We start from the raw sequence: 22,103 nt of genomic DNA, 5'->3' as shown, positions 1-22,103 counted from the left end.
TCGAGTACACAATTAATTAACAAGTATAATTGAGTTATTATGAACTAAGTAACAAATTTTCACATTTTCGGCTGTGTCCAAATTGGGGCTAAGCTAAACTGTTTTTTGACAATAACTCGGAAACTATAAGAAGATCTCAAAACCAAAATTTGTGAGTTGATAGAAACTAGTACGGTGCACATTATGAGTGAAAGAGAGGGTTCTATCTCAAAAAGGTGAAGTAGGGCTACTTTTTAAATTCTCTAAAAAATCTTAATACATCGGGAAAGGTTTCAAATGTAAATAGCTCCTACACTAATGAGTAAAATTTCAGCAGACTTGTCAATCACTAGCACTGGTCTACAATATGGCCTTTTATAGAATAATGAACTAAATCGGTCATGTAGTTTTTGAGATAATGAGATTTAAATTTCAGACTGCAACATAGCCGGCCCTATTTTGAATCTAGCAAAACACTTTTAAATGTAGTCAATTTCTTACGGAAAAAATTTAACTAATGGCCGTAAATAAGTTGCTTTAGCAGTTTTGATTGTTTTCATTCTAGCTATTTTATCGTCTCCTTCATGAAGCTTCAGAATTCTGGCTAAAGAGTAGTTGAAGTAGCTCTCTTTTTCATCAACCATACAGACTAAATCATCCACTTTGATGTCCGCGCCTGATTCAGTTCTCCATTTTGCTCTGCGTTGGAGTGATGTTAGATACTCACTCAATCACCGCTTCCAAAGGGCTTTCAATTGCTCGCCGATTTGTAGGAACATTTTTCGATATGAAGCTTTGTTATCGCTGAATGGAGATATGGGCCATGACACGTTTTCTCCTCCAACAAGGAAATGATTCGGTGTTAACGTATTCAAATCTTCAACATCGCTACTAACTGCTGTTAGAGGTTGATTATTGAGCAGTTGTTCCGCTGTGCAAATTACTGTCGAGAGATTTTCCTCCTTCAAAAATTTCGTGCCCAAAATTTTGAAAATCGCGCTTTTGCTCGATTTCACTAATGACTCCCACAGGCCACCGAAATGTGGAGCTGCAGGGAGATCGATGGTCCATTGTGTTCCGCTTTTTGCAAACTTCCGCTGTATTTCAGACTGGTTGAAGGTCGCCTTAAATTCGTTCGCTTCGCCTACAAAGTTTTTTCCGTTGTCAGAAAATACCGTTTTCGGTTTTCCTCTTCGGGCTATAAAACGATGAACTGCGTCTAAGCAAGACTGTGTGTCCCGTGACTGAACAATCTTCATATGCACTGCTCTGACGCTAAGATACGTGAATACACAAATCCATCTTTTCACTGGTCTCTGAAAAAGTTTAATTGAAAATGGTTTAGAGTAGTCTACTCCGGTTTTTGTAAACGGCGTTACTTTATCTTCTATTCTGACTATTGGTAAATCTGACATCATTGGCATTGATGTTTTGCTTCTCTTCAATTTACAGTGAAGACATTGATGTTCAACGGATCTCAGTGCGTTTCTTAGACCAATTACCCAAAGCTTTTTTTGAATTTCAGCTCTAATATGTTCAACACTTTGATGATGATTGTGCTTATGCTGAAACTCGAGAAATAATTAAACTGCTGGATGAAAATGTGGTAAAATAACAGGTTTTTTTCTCCGAAACTGAGGTTTGCTTGTCTAAGTTGACCTTTGCTCTTATTAGATTTTCGCGCATAAACGGACTCAGGGATTCAATTTTACTGTTGCCTTTGACAGAGTCTCCTTTTTTAATGACGTTTTTTCTTTTGAGTAATTTTTTCTCTGGACTAACACCCATATTCGATTCTCTGCTTAATCAAGCAAGTAAGGGGTTATTTCTTTGTTCCAATTTCTCGGATTCAATATTCTCGCAAGTACATTTCTTCTCAATCTTCTGAAGTTACTGAATTTTTTCCAGTCAATTGGAGCTAAATTTTCGTTCGAGTTACTGGCAAAATTTTTTTCTCGATCAGGAACTACATCTTTTTGCTTCCAATTTTCTGTTTGGTTAATTTCGCTCTAAGCCAATAGGGTCTGTTTATCCAGTCCTTTTACATCAGCCCATTTATGGATTAACTTCTCGTTCCCAGATCAGCTGGGTTTTCAGCCCCAGCTATATGTCTCCACTGATCAATTTTTGAACTGTCTAGGGTTGTTACTAACCGGTTAGCAATAAAATTTGAATGTTTTCAGTCACTATTATGCAACCGCTGAAAACAGTAGTCGAAACGCTCCACAAATAGATTGACGCAAATGAAATTCTATGCTCTTTCAGAATCAGATCTTTAATTCTGTTTGCTGTAACTGCTGCCATTAAGTCTAATTTTGGTATAGTATGGTGCGTTATTTGAGCCACTCTTGTTTTTCCATCAATGAACTTTATTAGTCTATTGCCGTTTGGTTTAGTGATTACAACGAAACTTACTGCACAATAGGCATCTTCCCACGCGTCTCCAAAGACGTGTAGCTCAACTCTGTCACAAGATTCCTGATTGCACCATTCTGGAACGGATAATTTTTTTGAGTTACTCCATTCTTGCACCCACTTCTTAAACTCGGTTTTTATGTCTTCGGCTATCGGCTAGTCCCACCTTTGACCTTGCGTCTGCCAGATTCGTTTTATTAAAATCCTTCCTCGAATGACAAATGGTGCCATGAACCTCAGGTTATCAAACACTTGCGACACCGTTGACAAAACTTTGCGTCCAATTTGCTTTCTGCAGGAACTCTTGGTCCTTTCGAACAGTTAATAGATCTTCGCCTGCTATCCATTCATATCCCAAGACCTTAGGGTTGCCTTCGCTTTCTGTGGGTGTAATCTCACTGTTATCAAATATTTCTCCGAAATTAGAAAACCATTTTTTGAGGTTGTAGCCTCCTTTTGCTAGCAATGATTTAGTTCATCGCTTACTTCATCGTCTTCTCTAATATTCCAAGAGACTTTTTATCTTCAAGTATTCTGCTGTTTACTTGAAATGTTGTGCCGTCAGATTCGATTTGCCAACACTTTCTCACAATTTTTTTAGCTCTTGATTCTCTCGGCTATTGTTGCTTAGGAGACTGCTCTCTGTTTTCTCAATGTTTGGCAGTGGACCACGTAGCGTCCAGTCTAATGCAACTTTTACTGCCCATGAAGAATGATTTTCACAATATTTAAACTAAAAGTCTTATTAGGGCGTAAGCATCTAGACCAAGAATCACTTCTACGTATTCAAAGTCATTTTTTTCAGTCTTATACACAAAAAATGAGGATAGCGTGTACTTAGCTCGATTACAATGTAAACCGCGGCTACAACTACAAGATCTTCATAACTACTGGCTATTAATTTGATAGTGTCGCTAATTTCATAGGCCGATCTAATTTTGACCGGTACCTTGAAACAGTCGATTAAGTTTGTTCCGTGAATCCCAGTCATTGGCATCGACGTATTCCTCCCTCCAAGGCATAGAGATTGCATCAGCTCACCGTCTATCCAAGTTTGAGAGGAGGCGATGTCGCAAACAGATTTAGTTTCCACAAAATTTCCGTCTTCAGCTTAGATGCGCAACGGTACAACTTGGAGGAGTGCTTTGACTGAACAAGCTTTCTCATTTGCTATGTGGGTTTCACTTGTTTGATCTGGTGACTAGATTAACTCGTGTGTCACAGTTTGTCTGTTGTGTTGCTTTCGATTGTGTTTGATTTTACAGCCGTCCATTCCGTATTTGAGCTTCGATTTGCAGTCTCTGGCCCGATGCTTTCCCGTCAGGCATTTAAAACTGAGGTTTGCTTGTTTCAGTGCTTGTGGCCGTTCCGTGATAGAAAGTTTTTTGACTTCATTCAATTTTCAAAGTGGAAGATCTCCGTCATCGAGAGGGCATCTCTGATATCTTGTCTGTCTATCGTTAGTAAAAGTGGAGTTTTTTGGTTGATCTCTACTTGATCTGAGATTGTTTTGTTTTCTTCTATAGGAACTCTCCGGAAATTACTTAGCTGCTGCAGTTTTCATTAGATCTTGAACTAAAAAATTTTCTTTTAGCCACTTGTTCAATTCAATAAGATTTGGCAGCTTCGACCTATGCGGCGCGGTTTTGATGTTTACAAACCATCTGCATTTTTTTTATCTGCCGGTAGTTTATTAAAAATCATGTCTAGATTGCTTGATGAAAATAATCGCTACTGTAACCAAATTGTTGCACAACGTTTACAAAATTTCCGTCTGTGTCCACAAAAATAACAAAACTCGCCTTATCCTACGGCCGTAATTGTGGATGATTTTGAATTTTAGTCAATTTTGATCCTATTATCAAGTGCGGCTGACCGGATTTGAGCTTAAGCGTTTTCCAAGCCGTGTCGTACATTACGCCCGAATTACCCATACCAGCCAGCGCTCTTTTTACAGGCCCAATTAACTGCGTTTTTAAATGCGTCATTTTTTGTCGTCTGATATAGTACTACGGTCGATTGTCGACAGAAACTTGCAACTCCATTCAGGCCAATCGAGAGGATCGCCATTAAATTCTTTTGAATTAAGTTTTGGTAAAGCGCAATTAACTCCGGAACTTACAGGGTACATGTCAGACTCACTAAAGCCGTCTTTCAGATTTGATTGAGAAGTAACAGAAATCTCAAAATTACTATGCTGCCCTTTGTTTGAGCTCACCGTTCCCAGAAGGTGTGTGACTGGAACAGAGACTTGCCTTGTTACATCAGTGACCCCAACCAGATGTTACTGTTTTTCCGCTGTGGTGAGGCTGCAAGATCTTTTGCATTTTCTTGATTGTCTTCCTGTGCTTGAATAAGTTTTCTGTTTTCGCCCAGATAGTCTGCATCGTCACTGTCACTGATATTGTCCAGCAAGACTCCACTATCTGTTACAACTGGTTTTTCCGAAATTCCAGGATGAATGTCGTCCTATTGGTCGATGTCAATGTCGAGTTTCAGCATTTCGAGTGTCTTCTGCTCCTCGAGTTGTCTCAGTTGCTCAGTCTCACGAGCTCGTCTTTCCTTTTCAATTTTTAACTTCTACATCTGACATTCAAACTTCAGTTGCACTTGGCGTTTTCGTTCAGCTCGCGTTTCTTCTTTGTGTTTTAAATATTCTTCCGTTGAAACATCGGGCAAGACATCTTTCGATTTTGGCTGATCGGTTTGTGTCTCAGTTGCGCCGATGTTCTTAGTTGGCTCAATTTTCTGTTCTGTTTCCTCCTCGGCTCCATTTACTGATGAAACGAGTAAAGGTGTTGCCTTTTGGCCAACCCTACGGAATTTGCCGTCTCCATTGACTTCTTTTTCTGGTCCCACAAAGCCAGAAGTTCTTCGTTTCTCTTGCAGATCTACCTTGTTCTTTGATGAGACTTGTGTGCTGTAATGTTTCATCTCTTCAACTATTTCAAGAGGGCAAGATGTTCATCAAGATTGGTTTTGATGCTCGCTGTTCTACTTAGTTTAGAGCCAAACTGCCTTCTGAGTTCTGCTCTTCTCATTTGAAGATCATTAAGTTTTTTCTGTGTTCTTTCGCCAATTTGAAAATGATATTCCACATCTTCCACCACTTCGAAATCAGTTGACTTATGAGATAAACCACCACTGCGGGCTCCAGAGGGACATTGCTCCTTTCTTCGAAACATTTTCGTGGGTGTCCGGGTCGGCGGACCAAATGTTTGGGCCTATCTTAGGTTATCAAAATATTATACAACTAAGTTTTAAGGCTGCCCTGTAAGCGTTATAAACCTCTATCTCAAAGTAGAAAGAATAGGAAGGACTTATTGAGACGGTTAATTTCTTGAATTTCTTGGTTAATTGTTCTATGCAAGTTATAAAGCCTGAAAAATTAAAATTTAACAATGCTTGCGCAATATTTAAATGGATAAATTTTCACTAAATATCAATGAAAACAAACCAAATCATATTTATAAATGGTACATAAACTTCAGAGCTTCTTTGGTAAGAATCACTGGAATCTTGTTATAAGTTATCTGCATTTCCGTTTTTCATAATCAAACTTTATGTAAAACATTATGAATACCAAAAACTTTTTGAATATCAAAGTAATACAAGCTTTCGTACAAGGAACACTATTGCTTGAATAAATTTAATGCCGGCAAATATATGAAGAAAGTTTACGTAAAATGACCAAGATTGATTGAAACAGATCAAATAGCATTATACTAGCTGAATTTTGAGTACACAATAAATAAACAAGTACAATTAAGGTTAATATGAACTAAATAACGAATTTTCACATTTTCAGCTGTGTCCAAATTGGGGCTAAAATATACGGTTTTTTGACAATAACTCAGAAACTATAAAAGAAATCAAAACCAATTTTTTTGAGTCGATAGAGAATTTTAAGATACACCTTGTGAGTGAAAGGGGAGGTTCTATCTCAAAAGGGTGATGTAGGGCTACCTTTTAAATTCTGTAAGCGGTCTTAATACATGGGAAATTTTTTCAAATGTGATAGCTCCTACACTAATGATTCAGATGTCACCAAATTTGGCAGAGACTAGCAGTACTCTACCGTATAGGAAATGAAAACAGACTGAACTGAATCGGACATGCAGTTTTTGAGATATTGAGATTTAAATTTCAGACCGCAACATTGGTGTTCAGAGTAGCTTCGTCATTAATTGAAAAAGTGACTCTGGTTACATCTGAGCAATAGAAGAAACTTGATTGGGCACTTCAAATTCAATCAAAAGCAAATATGCTAAGATCTATTTTCTTCGTCGAAACCTCTGCTTGAGCTGATCTACAATGCTGTTTTTGGAAACGGAAATATCAGAGTATGTATTTGTAGGATTTTTCGTATAAGGACTATTTCTTTTTATAAAGACTATTTTTTTTATAAAGACTTCCACTAGTTATTAAGATACACATATTAGATTATTCTGTTAGAATATTTCTGTAATCAATTTAGCAGTTAATATCGTTGAAGGGAACCATGTTGCTCTGAGTATACAAATCTTGCTCAAATTGTGTAAAGTTAACGCCAAATTAACCCAAATTTTTCAACCCCATAAATTGCTGTGTAAATAATTTGAAGAAGAGGTTCTATTGAAATTGAAACCAATATAACCAAATGAAAATAAGCCAAAACTTCAAACTCTATTACCCGTCGAGAAATCAAAATTGAATAACCTTCAATTAAAAGTTTTACGTTTGACTTGTTCTCTAACTTTGCTGCTAAGATTTTTCTGTTTTAAGTGAGTCAGTCAAAATTGACTGAAAGAAAGAACTACACCGAGCTTATATTTCCTTCCTGTCACTCATCTGGGATTAATATTTAATGCAACATCTATATTTTTCATGGTGTTTTTGTTCTTTTTGTTAACTAAAATACTTTTGATGTTGCTTACACCATTTTTAAAACCTAATATCAGGTTTGATCTATTTCTGTTTTTCTGTAACTGTTTTTCTTGATTAAATCTTTATCACTTCAAAATTAGCTTGCCATCAAAAGTAAGAAATAAAAGACTAAATTTGGTTTTGATCTAGCTTTTCATAAATAGTGATAAGTCTTGCGTTTGATTACCACGTTCATTGTCATTTTAAAATGATTTTGTTAGTTAGCTTTTGGGATAGCCTGTGCATTTTCAAATTAGGTGTGTAAAATCGAAATTCAACTAAACTGAATTCGGCAAAGAACTTAAGCTTGTACATTATTTTAAATTGCCTTCAAGTGCTTTTTAAGAGCTTGCCTTCTTCTTTTTTGTCTTTTTTTGTGTTGCGTAGCCTTGCAGTACAATTTCAATTCCCACCTTTTATTGAGAATGCGGCATACCTTTTTAACCCTAAAAGGGTACGACACAACACTTGAAATTGTGTTCTTGCGCACTAAATTTAAGGTAGATTTACCTTAAAAAATTTAATTCGCTGTCTGATAAATCATGTTAAGTAAAACTTCACGGTTAAGGTAAATCTGTTTTTCTTTAACTCATCTTAACTGAGGTTGTCCTGATTTTTTACTCTGATCAGCGTAATTTTTGACAAGATCATGATACTTGGCAGTCCAAAATTCAGAACAAAAGTTATCATGATTCAGCGCTGAAAAATGAATTAGTGCAGTCCGGGTGACTTCACCTCAACTTCACCTTAAAAGATAATGTTTCACTACCTTGAAGGAAAACTTTGCCCTAACTTACCTCAAAATTACCCTAACTTTTTACCTTAAACGTTTAGGTAAATTTACACCAACTTTATGTAGTGTGAGAACCAAGTAGCGTGAAATTTTTATGTGCGTATTTAGCTTTGAGTGAAACAATAATTGACTCAAATGAACATTGAGGAGGGGGAGGGGGAAGGGAGGGGGAGGGGGAGGGGGGAGGGGAAAGAGCAGCTGGTCTATTGGACATATCAATGAGCCTTTGTAGTCTGACAATAATAAGCCCATCTGTTCAATTAGTAATCCAGTCACTTAATTATTCAATTCAACTCTGACGTCACAATATACCACCATAACACCACCACCACCACTACCTCCACTACCTCTCACCGCGATCGCCCAATTAGTCGACAGGGAGTTTAGCCGACAACCCAAAAATCAGATTGAGAATTTATGCCGATAACCTGACGGCACAGCAATTGTAATGGCTGAACGAACAAGGGATATTTTGACTATTGCGGTTGGTCGACCAGTCAGAATAAAGCGTCTGCTCAATTTTTTCCTTGTCGGCTAAACCCCCTGTCGGCCAAATAGTGTCGATCAAAAGTGGCGAGGTGGATATGGCTTCAAAATCCAACACTTCAAGTCAGAATGTTCTGCGTCTATTTTGAATCGGTGTCGTTATTAGCCGACCAGCAGTACAAATAGCCGAAAAGGTACTCAGAAGTAACACCAACATCCCCCTCCCCCGCTTTTTTATAACAAAAATTGGTAGGATAAGGAATGATTCTTTCAAAGTGTTTTGTACTTCTTTACGAAAAAAATGCGATCCAAGTTGTTTCGGCTAAATCCTACATCGGATTCGTGCATAGAAGGAGTGTGTCATTTGGAAGTTGAAAAGTTCATACCAATTCAAATTGGCGTTTTTTTGGTCTTCAAAAATAAAAGCTTATACGCTTTCTCTCGAGATTTGTTTCTGTTAGTTTCCTATTTTCCCTGTATATAAATTGTAACGCTATTCATGTTCTTGTTGCAGTTATATGTTTTGCAGATGAGGAAAGGAATTAATTTTGAATGAGTCTTCAATACTTTTTTGATCAAATGTCCGCTTTTGGACGCGTTCTAATCGATTTAATATAAAAAGCACACAATAAACACGTACATTGTAACCAGCTCCTTGAAAACGGGAAACACATTAGTAGCGGCGCAAAACATGATTATAAAAAACATGATATGCATTGTTTTCACTGTAGCAGAGCTGGATAATTTATAAAAATTGAATAAGGTTCACTGGACCCCTAAACAATTAATCGCAATGAAACAAAATTTACACATTCGTTTGATGTCTTTCACGAACTAGACTATTTCAAAAACTTACTATAATGGATGGGATATGTTTTGACTATTTCATCAACAAAGCAATCTTGCTCATCTTTTTAAATTGTACGGTGGCTGTACTTGCGATAACATTAAAAAAAAATTTGATTGCTCAAGTTGACGATTGACGATTGTTTAAATTAATTGAATCACTGCTAGTATACCAGAACTGCCATTTTTTGTTCGTTTGGTGAGATTTGTTGGGGGTCAAAACTGTTGAAACTGTCAAGCTTGGAAGCGAATCGGGAATTTTGGTTTCATTTTTGGTTGGTGAAACTCAGAAAAGACTACTTGTTCACAAAGCGAGGAAGTCGCCAAATTTGCTTTTATTGGTAATGCAAATAGCCAAAGATTTTGCCCACAAGTAACACCAATTTTTCCACCGGTTAATGAGTTCGTTGAGTTTCTTTCTCGTTCTTGTTGTCGGCCATAAGGATTCTAAATCATATTTAAAATTTGTGCATACAGGGGGTGCTTCATTATGAAGCTGAAAAATTTCATACCTATTCTAATAGTCGTTTTTTCTGGTTTGTGGAAACAAAAGCATGCACAGATTAAGTCGACATTTTGCTGCCATATTCATATATTTCTATCACAAAAATTGTACTGTGGTTGACGTGCTTGATAGTTACCTGTTTGGTAGAAAGAGGAAACTGCGATACGTCAATCAATTCCAAGAAACGGTGTACGCTTGATTAAAGCGTGATCAAATGTACGTCTTTCGACGCGTTCTGGTTGATTTATATCAAAACATACAAAAAACACAATAAACACCAGCTCCATGCAAAACGGGAACTTCATTAGCTGGGGGCGAGAAACATGATACTTTTCAGAATTGCAAGAAATACGTTTCCGTTAAAAAATCGGAATGCTTAAAGTTTTTAACCCAGTCAGTGGAAACAAATGTGGTCCTCCCGAAAGGTCATTTAGCAATTTAACTGTTTGTTTTATTACTCATATTAATATTAAGGAAGGTATAGTTTGGAGTTCACACCCTGTGATCTAAACATGGAGTTGTGGACGAAATTGGAAGGAATTGAATATAAGATTATTACAAAGGGTCAACTTAGTTTCCAACATTGGGGTAAAAATGAAAACGAGGAGGCTCGGTAATGTGCGTTCGCACAGCAAGTTCTGACCCCGCTCATTCACATTTTTGGCATAAATGTCTGTCAAATGAGGAACAGATAGAAAACCCCCGTAAATTCAAGTATTTTTTAAAAAATGTGTATGAACAAAAAGATTGCCTCCGACGCAAGTAACTCAGTGGATAAAAAATGCCGCATTAGATTGATCAGATCAGCCATTATTTAGAAAGCAGGTCAAGACGAACAACAAAATCAACGAACAATAACAACAAACATTAATTATATCCAAAACTTTATGCGTTAAAAACAAATTTAACAAGTTCAAAATAGCGTTGAATAAGACTGCTCGGTAACAATTAGACAAAAAGTAATAATTGGCTGATTTTTTAAAAAACAAGTAATTGCAAAGTTTTGGAAACCATTAGATAGCAGTTGAAAACATCCAACATGTTTATGATCACATTCGCTTCTATCAGAAGGCATTAGGACATGTCATTACTCATTTTTTTATGTGGTTACAAAAAGAACAACAAATAGAGAAAACAAACAAATATTCAATTGAAACTTGCGAGACAACGCTGTCGAACCCGTAAAGCCATATTTTGCCGCTCAAAATTTGTTCAATTGAGCTTTCCTCCAACGCCAATAGTGTGATATATGACCTCTCGTTAATGAGAATAGAGAACGAGTAGACAAAAAAGGTGAAAAAGGGCAAAATAAATAATACTTTTGTATTTTTCAAAAGTATTTACTTTCAAAGCCATTATAGCCATTAGCTACAAAATGAAATAAAAAAATAGATTTGTCTATTCGTCCAAAGGAAGCGCTCATGTCCTGTATTTATTCCAAATATGTCTTCTATCTACACAAAGATCGTCAAATAGAGACAAAAATCAAAAATTAGTTTGATTTTTTTTTCGCTAGAACCCTTGTCGAAGCCATTAAACTCATAGAGAATTCTTTAAAAAGAAATATTAAATTTTGTACACTTGCACAATTCCTCAACACCAATAATGTCATAACGACCTTTAACTAATAAGATTAGCTAGTAAATAGACAACAAAGAACAGTAATGCGAAATTGAAAAAAGTTTTTTGTAATTTTTGAAACAATAATTTTCAAACTCATGAAAGCCATCAGCTACTTGTCAAATCAGAATATAGGCTCATTTATTCCACCATAAAAAACCAAGGAAACCTGCCATCTTCCAGGTACTTTCCTACGACCAAAAAAAAAACAAAGTAAAAGCGACAGTTAAAGACTAATGCGGAAAAAAATCAATTAAATTATTCGAAAAGTGCGAAAAGTGGTGTCAAAGCCATTAAAACCATAATCCATAGTTTTAAAGGTTTTGATATGTTCAATTTTGTCTTGTTATTTAAGTCAATATTGTGATACGTTGTCTGTCAATAATGTGATAATGTGACAAAACCAGAAAATGTGAAGGACGGGCAAAGGCCTAAAAATCAAAACAAAATTATGAAATCTCGTAGTATCGAAGCCATAAAACCATAACTTAACCCGAAAAACCACGAAGATTAATATTTAAGTCACTAAAAAGGAGAGGAATAAGAAATATTCTTTAGTTGTGGACACTAAGCTACAAATTGACCAAATTTAGAGAAAATTAGTGGCAAAGTTCAATAAGCCATTGTTTATTTAAAGATCAAACATTTTAAAAAACCAAAATGACCAAAAAATTTCGAGTAATAAAACTAGATACCTTATTTTGGATTTTTTTAGGAAGCCAGTTGGAACTATCAACAGTGAGCTTTGATCTGTATTGTTCTGTTCTTTAATTAACATAAAAAAGATTTTTTGGATAGTAACAGTCCAAGACTGGACCCAAACCAACCCTGATATTGCTCTTTGTCCAAGAACACTAAATTGTTTCTAATGCTACAGATTTAGATAATTTGTTAGTTGAAAGAGTTTTTGAAAATCATAGAATAAAGTTAGCAAAAGACGGCACAATTTTAATTCCAGACTACTCTCACTGGAAGTGGAAGTTAGATTAGCCCCCTTTCGATTTTACAAAGATTTTGTTAGAGGTTTTTTGGGTGTGTGCTCATGGAAAATTTAACCAAAGTGGACTAAAGAAGCTTAATTTTTGCTATTGTTGACGAAAAATGCTGACTTTTGAAATATTTAGCCAAAAAAATTAAATCAAAACAGTCAACAATCTTTTTTTCTTTGAAAATAAAATCAACAGTACTATTGTTTACAACTTTTACATATTTTAGCAAATTTTACGAAGTTTTAGGTAAAAATTTTTGAATGTGTTTATAAAAAGAACGCAAATTGGTCTAATATTCAAAAAAATTAAAACATCGATAACTCGCTCTAGAAAACAAAACTCAATAAAATCTTTTTAATTCCACATTCTACGCTGGACGGGCTTTTTAATGATATAATGATACCACTCACATCTTTCTACGATGAATATATCGATCGGTCAAAATTGTCTGAACAAAAGAAACCCATTTGAGTATATAGTTCCCCCCTTTAAGAGGGTTTGGAACAAAAAATAGTTTCTAGGAGATTCCATAGATAATTGAAGAATTTTAGGCGATCGGGCTCACACAATTGCTCATTATCCATAAAAAATAAGAACAATCAGATTGCAATAAAATAGAATATGATGTAAGAGATGTAGAGACTGGATAATTGACTTTGTCTACCTTCTCTTTGGATAATGGTACAGATTAACTGATATCAACGTCGATCGGAACCAATAAAACCACTACTGAAACAACGAACCAGACGCCAAGCAGTCAAAATTTTTCAAAACCAATTTGTCAATTAGTTTGTCGCTTCGTTTTTTTGAGGAAGATATATATAGTAACGATGGATAGCAAGAAAAAAAAAGTTTTTGTCATTAGCGTGTTTCCTCTTAGCATCAGTTGTGGACTTTCTGTGAGCCTGTTGATCTTCCTGCTAATTGTTTTTATTGTGCGATTCAGAATACCTTTGAATTCAGAATAACCCGAAATATCCCCTGGATAAAAGACTTCTAGGTTGAACAAACACTGCACATTAAGCCAAATCGTTGGATAGAGCTACTGTTCCTCTGAGCGAGCATAAATTAAGCATTACTGGTGTGCGTCACGTAGGACCGAAAAGCGTCAAAAAACAAGTTATCTTTTGAGTTTTTGACGAATAACGGAATATGTTATAATTCTCGCCAGCTAAAGAAAAATGATAGCTGAGAGTTCTTCCAATTAAATTTGCTGGATCGCGTTGAAAATTTAGTTCACTGAATGTGAATTACGGAAAAAGCTATTAAGTTAATAGGAGTCATAATTATTAAAAATACAAAATCACTATTGACAACACAGAACATACACGTAAAAAAAGACGTACGCAAAAAAAATTACGTAAAAAAGAAATGCGATACAGCGCAGGTTTGGTCGATGGGTTCATGAAGCGCTCAGGGATCAATGATGTATAACTTATCACTCTTCAGCTTTTTGGCATCTTGATAGCTCAATAGATGAGTGCCTTAGCTCCACAATATTAGTCATTTTTTAGCTCTTCAAAAAATCTTGAGGTCCATGTTTTGTTGTGTTCGAAGTAAATGTTGGAAGTTAATTCTTTTAAAAGTCTTTTTTGAAGAACCGAGTATGTGATACACCTGTTTTAGCGTACGAGCAATATAATATTGCTTTCGAGAAATTGGGTTGCATGACAAAATATCCAATGCCAAAACATTCGATTTGCCGAAATACTTGTTTTGATAGTTTCAACATAAGGATAAAATATTAGGTAAATTTTTTTGTCACATTGCGTATTTTGGCATTGGGTATTTTGTCCTGTTACTGAGAAAGATGACGTCTTATCAAATAAACGTACCAAAATCTAGAAATTTCAACGAATGTGATTGGTCGAGAAATTCAAAACACTGTACCTCTATGCGTTCAATTAGCCGAAATTGGACATAGCCGAATGCTAGATTATATTTTTCACCGCATCTGGCCATGCCTCGTGGGCCATGACCATGCCTCAGCGGCCCGTGGGACTTGATATGAATCTATCACAACCGAGCGTGAGACCAGTTTCCCCCAAAAAAATATAGTTATTCTATTTCAGCTGATCGTGATTTCTGAGAAATTTTTCATTACCACGCATAGCCTATTTTAAAATATAGAGAATTTGTTGAGCAAGCAGGAAAACAATCGGAAAACAATATTCCTATTTTCTCAGTTGTGATTGGCCAGCAGTAAAATTTCTCTATTTTGGTACGTCTGCCATTTCCACTAGCACCACTGAGAAATTGTATACGCAACGAAACAAACGAAAATCCATAGTTACTGATAACAAAACGAAACGAAAAATAATATGACCAAAAATGAAGTTGGAATGTCTATTCAAATCATGCAACAGCGATGTATTGCATACATGAGTAGAGAAAAATGTGTCAGGAAAAATCTCTCATTTATTTTTAGGCATTTTGGAATAGTTATTTGAGAATTGACCGCTAATGGAAAAAAATTGACAAATTAACCATTGTTCTCCTGCTTTTTGCCAGCGAAAAAATGCCTCCTGTTTTTCTTAAAATTAATTCTAAAAAGTCAACACCGTGTTAACACCGAGCAACTTTTTTCATTTTTTTCAAGTTCGTTCTGCAAAATTGGTGGCTTATGGAATAGTGTTTTGTAGAAAATAAAATATGGGTTTTTGACGTTCTATAGTCTTCTCAGAACATCTGACAAGATCTTTGAAAGCCTAATCTTTAAGGTTTTATGTGAAAACTTGTCTTTTAGATAAGTTTTTGATTAAATTTTTATGTATTTAGATATTAGGAAAATCAGTTTACGAGGTTTTTAAAGATGAAGTAGTATTCACCGAGACTGCGATTGAGGATACTTTATTCAATAGACTCTGATTTTTTCGGAGGGGCGTTTATATCGTTTAGGATCTGATCTGAAGAATTTTTCCAGATATACGATCTGCGATCTTTTTACTAGATTTAAAAAGAAATTGAATGCTTTTGAGTGTTTGGCAATTTCGTCAGAAGTTCCGCAGATCTTAACACGATAAAAATTATTCAACCCGAAGTGACTCCAGTTCTAATTTGCCGTCAACAAAGCTAAATCCAAACATGGACATTTAAAACCAAGGCTTGTCAATTCTTGAGAATAACTTTTCTCAAGTTTTGCCATCAAGATGTCACAAATTCGAGACTTTAGTTGAAGTGGTCACTGACTCAGTTTTCCTATAATAATCGCCCTATTATTGCAATATTGATACCGTTTGTTTTGTTTGTTCGCAGCACGGTCCTCGCAAGTTGATCCAGATGATCTACATTGACAACATGAAACTGAAGCTGAACTCGAGCACAGTGGCCAACTTATCAACAGAACACCTCTCCAGGGAATCTGTAAGTACCAACACACACTTTACCAACACATTTGTTTATTACTAAAGCGTAAATTTTAACCATTATAATAAAAAAAACTCAATTGCCTGTGTACTCGATTTCTCAGTGCAAAATAACTGTGGTCTTAAAGATTGAACAATCATTGTTCATATAATATTTATCAAGGCCATTGTTTAAATTTAACTTTTCTAAACATAAAAAAGATGGAAACCGTTTGGCTTACATGTTCCGATTGATTTAATTGATGGCTTTTGTTTTCGTGCTAATCAGATAATGGATACGAAAATGGTTACATTAAAGGCTTCAGGAAAATGATTTTCTGAAAATATACGTTTTTTTCTAGCTTTTAGATTTGGTGGTTTTAGATTATGTTTATCAAGGAGGCTTGGTAATGTGCGCTTGCAATTAGTAATCGGACTCCGCTCTTCAACATTCTTAGCTGAATTGTCTAACAAATGAAGCAGATATTGGGAAATTTTAAAATAAAACAGAGAAATTAATGCTTTGTAATTTAAAATTTGATTCTCAAGTAAGGTTAGAATAGTGTACCAGTGAGGTTAATGCAAGGTTTTTTTCCGCAGAAAGAGACAAAAATTGAAACAGACAGTGTGTTTTGGTAAAAAATTAAAATGAGGCTAAAATAATTTTTTAAGCAAAAAAAAACAATTTTAATTTTTATAAAATAAAAACCTAATTTTATCAAACAACAAAAACTGACAACATCTATTTTATTGTCAAATCTGACTTCGAGCGGCGTGATAGCCGAGAGGTAAGGTGTTTGGTTCACACGCAAATGATTGAGAGTTCAATCCCCTGCCTCCGTGAAGCTGTCTGTGTGAGGATGAGCTCTTACTTAACCATAGCTTCAGGTTGACCATAGCCTGACCAATGTTGGCTGCAATGATGGTACCACGTGAAAGTTTCAGATGCAAAAAAGTAGATGTAGTCACCAAAAAAAGAGCATTGCTGCTCATGAAAAGATCAGTCTGAAATATGGGGAATAATAAGAAAAAGGGCAGCTGAAAACAGGCTACTGTAGGCCTAATGCTGTTCCACTGCGATTACGCAGAAACCACAATTATTATTATTACTTCAAATACTAATATCTTTCGAATAATGCTGCCGGACAAAGATGGCACCTGACGAAAGTGGTATACCATTAATAGGTATAAGTCGGAAAACAGAACAATAATGCTTTTGAAAACAAATCTTTTCATAGTCATAAGAATAATAATCATCGGTGAACTGAAAACCAAGACGAATTAACAAAAAACACCCAGCAAAAAAACACAGTAGCAAAACCCAAAAAAAACAAATATTTTACGTTGACACGGTTTCAAATTCTCACTGGAACACCAATTCCTTTCACTTCAAAGTTTGCTTTGAGAAAAATTCAAGCCTCGAAGTTATTCAGTGATTCTCTATGAATAAATTATACCACATTGACTGAATGCACTACACAGTTTAGAGTTTCATTTGAACAAAAATACCTTGTCAAGGGGATTTGTCGCTAATTGACAAAATGATACCACGACAAAACGAAAAATAGCAAAATTCAAAAATTGTTTTTTTTTTGTTTCGTAAACAACAATCTTAAAGCTGTAAAAAAGTCATCAAATCAAAAAATGAAAGGGTTCATCAGAAAAATTTTATTTCACCGTCACTCGTCACGAAGACTTGTTACTGAAACAACAAAAGAGCATTCGTTACGAGGAATTACTTTCTCAAAGTCTTGTCAGTCGTAAGGCTTTAACCGAAAACAATAATTTGGTTACCAAAGTTTTCATAAAGCGTCCTGAAGACCTATCATTAAAGGGGCTCTATGACAACAGAACAAAAGATGAAAGGATACGTGCCGAGGCCAAAAATTAGAAACCTTTCAATAAGTTTTAAAACGTGAGATGAAAATTAGAAACCATTATAGCAACCAATTATAGAAACCGTTAGATCGATTCAAGCAAAACATGTATGAATCATTAAGCCACGTATATCAGAAAGATTTTTTGAGAAAAATGGTGGGAACATAGGTCTAAATGCCACCCTTGAAAAAATAGAATCCAAATCAACAATTTGAACGAATATCAATTCCTCAGTTCACTTTAATAGGAGTATGAGTAAAATTCACTATTCAAATCTACTCGATAGTTTGCTCTCTTCACTACGCCAGCCGTTTTAAAATCACTGCTTCAATTTGTCTTCCTACTGAATTTAAAAGAGGGAATTAAGTTATGGCAAATTAGCTAAAAAAACCAGCAGAAATCAGTTCTAACTTATTTTAGTTGATAGCAGAGCCTCGACCAGCCGTATTCTTTCTTCATTGATTTTTGAGATGCTTTAATGGCATGGGGTTCTTGAGATGGATGTATCATAGGTGTCTGCTCAAATAATTTTTTGATTCTGGTATTTTAACGTACGGGTGAAATTTCAAAAAATTTGAACTTTGTCAATTTATCAAATTGAACAAACGGATTTAATTGGGCACATTTCAAATTGTTATAGCAAAAAGATACATATGATAAAAAGTTTTAAAATTTGCATAAAAGCTGTGAAAACCTTCCGATGGGAATTATCGAAATCCTCCAGTTAAAATGATCTACGCTTGGCGGGCTTTATAAGGACACTACTCATAACAAGGTATAAAAAATGTAACTTTCAACCGAAAATGCCTGAATAGAAACGAAAAACCCAGTCAAGCATTCAGGTAAACGAAAAATACTAAGCAACACTAAAGAACAAAAACTGAAAAAGCATTTGATTTAACAATTGGGTTTCCGCTAGGGAATGTTAGCATTTTTTTAGATTATTCATATTTATTTTTAATGCCATCGGATCGTCATGAAGTAATCTAAATGTCTGTTTTGTATAGATAGGACCAGGGGCTTGGTAATGTGAGTTCGCACATAAAGTTTCGACCCTGCTCATTTGCATTATTGGCATAAAAGTATAACAAATGAGGAACAGATGGAAAACCCCCAAAAATTCAAGTACTTTTCAAAAAAAAAATGTTTATGAATTAAAAGATTGCCTCCAACGCAAATAATTCACTGGAGTAAAAATGCCGCATTATATTGATGAGATCAGCCATTATTTAGAAAGCAAGTCACGAGGAACCGCAAAATCTAACAGCAATAACAATGAATATTAATTACATCCAAAACTTCATGTCCATTTTTTCTTGGAAAAAATTTAGCCAAAAAATAACAATTAACTTCAAAGTACTGAAAACCCTTAGACAGCAATTGTAAACATCCGAGATCTTTATGATCACATAGATTTCTATACGAAGGCATTAAGACCTGTCATAATTCAAACTTTTATACGGTTACGTAAAGAACAACAGATGGAGACAACAAACAGAAATTCGATGAAAACCTGCGAGAAAACGCTGTCGAAGCCGTAAAGCCATATTTTGCCCCTCAAAATATGGTAAATTGAGCCATCCTCGAAAGCCAATAATGTGTTATGCGACCTCTCGTTTATGAGAATAGGTAACCAGGAGAGAAAAAATTTTATGGAAAACGGACATTTTTTTTTTAATTTTCGAAAACAATTATTTTCAAAGTCATGAAAGCCATTACTGAAAAAGTGAAAAAATTAAGTAAGCTTATTTTTTGTCCAAAAAACTCTTGAGACCTGTAAATTTGCAGAATATATCTAACGTCTACAAAAAGAACGTCAATTATAGACAAAAGTCAAAAAGTAGCTTACGTATTTTTTGCTAAAAACCTCTGTCGAAGCCAGTAAATTTATATCGATTTCTTCAAGAATTTTAGATTTAAAAAACTTAGAATGTCATATGTGACCTGTAACTAACGAAATTAAGTAACCAAAAGACAAAATGAGAGAAATGCGAATTTTAAAACCTTTTTTTAGAACAGTTGTTTTCAAAGTCTTAAAAGCCATCAGCTATCTACTCAAATCAGAATATGGGCTCATTTGTTCCTTCATTAAAACAAATGAGACCGGTCATTATCTAGAATTTTTCTTTCGACTAGAAAGTAAAAACGACAGTTAAAGACAAATGTAAAAAATTCAATTAACTTCTTCCAGAAAGCTGTTAAAGAAATAATCGGTGCCTTTAAAAACTTTTATATGTTCAATTGTTCCGTATTTTGAACGCCAAAAATTGTTCAAGTGAATTGTCATTATTGTGATATTGTGACAAAACGAGAAAAATAACATGAAAAATGGGCCAATAACTAAAAAGAAAAAAATTGTCTATTCCAATAGTATCAAAGGTAGAAAACCATAACTTAATGCTTAAAACCGCAAGAAATGTTATTTTTTTTTCAGTAGAAGGAAGAAGCATTCTTTTTTTGCTTACACTAAGCTACATGTTGACCAAAATGAGAAAAACTAGTGGCAAAGATCAGTAAGCCACTGTTTATTTGAAAAACAAACATTTTAAAAAGTCAATACGACCATAAACCTTCGAGTAAAGAAACTAGATACATTAATTGGGAACTGCACAGGAAGCCATTTGGACCTATCAACAGTGAGCTTTGATTTGAACTGTTTGGTTCTTCAATGATCATTGAAAAGATTGATTTTTTTAGAAGACCGACTGATTACAATCCGATTTTTTTTGGATTGTAGCCGTCCAAAATTGGATCAAAACTAGTTTTGCTATTGCTGTTCGTCCATTAAGAACAATCATTTGTTTCGATTGTTATAGATCTATATAATTTGTTAGTTAAAACATCAAAAATAAATGCTGCGTTTTTGATAATCATAGAGAAAATTAGTAAAAAAACGGCAAAATTTTAATTCCAGACTTCTCTCAATGGAATTGGAAGCAGGACTAGCTCCCTTTATAGTTGAAAAAGATTTTGTAAAGTAATATTGGGTGTATAATTCCTGCAAATCTAATCAAAGTTGACTAAAGAAGCTTTTTTCGGGCAAATTTTGATGAAAAAAGCTTAATTTTGAAATATAAAGCCAAAATTTTAGCCAAGAAAACTCTATCAAAATAGTCAACAATACTTTTTTGTCTCTAAAAATTAAATTACCATTACTATTGCTGACAAATTTTAAATTTCTTGCCAAAATTGACGAAATTTTTTCGCAAAAATTTGTGAAAATGTGAATAGAAATAATGCAAATCGATCTAATATTCACAAAAATTTAAAGCACGATAACTCGCCAATTTGAGTATATAGTTTCTCCCCACCACCCTCATGAGGATTGGGAACAAAGAAGATATAATCTTTTGATAGCCTGACAAGAAGCTCTATTTTTTTCACCGTGAACCAGGCTAGAGAGATGAATCGTTGAAGCGAACAAAAAGAACAGAGGAGGGGTTTTAAGAGATACTGGAGAGCTTAAAACTAGTTCGTATAATGATTAGCCCACTAGGCTTGCTGTAAGAGATGATGGATCGAATAGAGTGCAAGTTTATTTTCATAGTAATCGAGCCTGCTTAGACCCCCCCCCCCCCCCCCCCCACACACACACACACACACACACATTGTTTGGAGAGGGTTGATTTGTTTCAGGAGCTGCGTAACATTTTCTTTGCGTGGATCTGGGTGATATGCTATGGGCTTGTATTCTGCATCATGAGCACCTCATCTGTTGTTGTAAGTGCAAACAACTCAATACCATTTACCCCCCCCCCCCCCCTCCCACTCTTCCCCCTATCTCATTCCAAACAAACAAACAAAGTCCATGTTCATGATTGGTCATTGTGTAACAAACCCATTCATCACAATAATTTTCCTATTGCGGGGCTAATCAGTTTGTGAACCAAATCTATAGACATTCTCGTGTTTGGGTTTCTATAACATTATTTAATATTTTTAGACCAGCACATCAAATCTTTTGAATGAAACAAGTTGATCATGCAAGAAACTCTGGTCAATCACAGGGACAAATTAGGATAATGAAATCAATGAATCTCAACCGTTATTTATATTCAATATTGTTTTTCATATATATGAACGTTTTCTTTAATTTTTTAGTCTATACTTATTGTGAAGTTTTTCATTAGTAGTTCAGATTTGACCATTGTTGGCAGAATTTTGTCTACTAAACAACTCTCGAAAATTTATCTCTAGTGAAAATTTGTTTTATGATCTTTGCGTACCCATCTAAGGTTTTTAACTCATCGTTGATTATAATTATATTTTTGAATACCTTTGTTTTGAGCTTCAGTTCGATTAGATTAATAGATTTGATGCTCAAGTTCTGAGAAAGTGTTATT

The 22,103-nt window shown here is 35.0% G+C and overlaps 1 protein-coding gene across 1 annotated transcript in view; it reads left to right on the top strand.

The window, feature by feature from the left end:
* LOC142342916 (chloride channel protein C-like) overlaps window positions 1-22,103 on the top strand; it is a 200,357-nt gene that overhangs the window by 77,912 nt on the left and 100,342 nt on the right. Inside the window, exons 5-6 of the mRNA XM_075394591.1 lie at window positions 15,794-15,901; window positions 21,397-21,480. Coding sequence (XP_075250706.1) covers window positions 15,794-15,901; window positions 21,397-21,480 — 192 coding nt within the window. The remainder of the gene's footprint in view (window positions 1-15,793; window positions 15,902-21,396; window positions 21,481-22,103) is intronic.

Source organism: Convolutriloba macropyga, chromosome 7 (genome assembly GCF_964194025.1).
Source record: "Convolutriloba macropyga chromosome 7, txConMacr16.3, whole genome shotgun sequence".
Lineage (NCBI taxonomy): Eukaryota > Metazoa > Xenacoelomorpha > Acoela > Convolutidae > Convolutriloba > Convolutriloba macropyga.
Note: the sequence above shows the minus strand (reverse complement) of the source record. Positions and strands in the feature narration are given on the sequence as shown.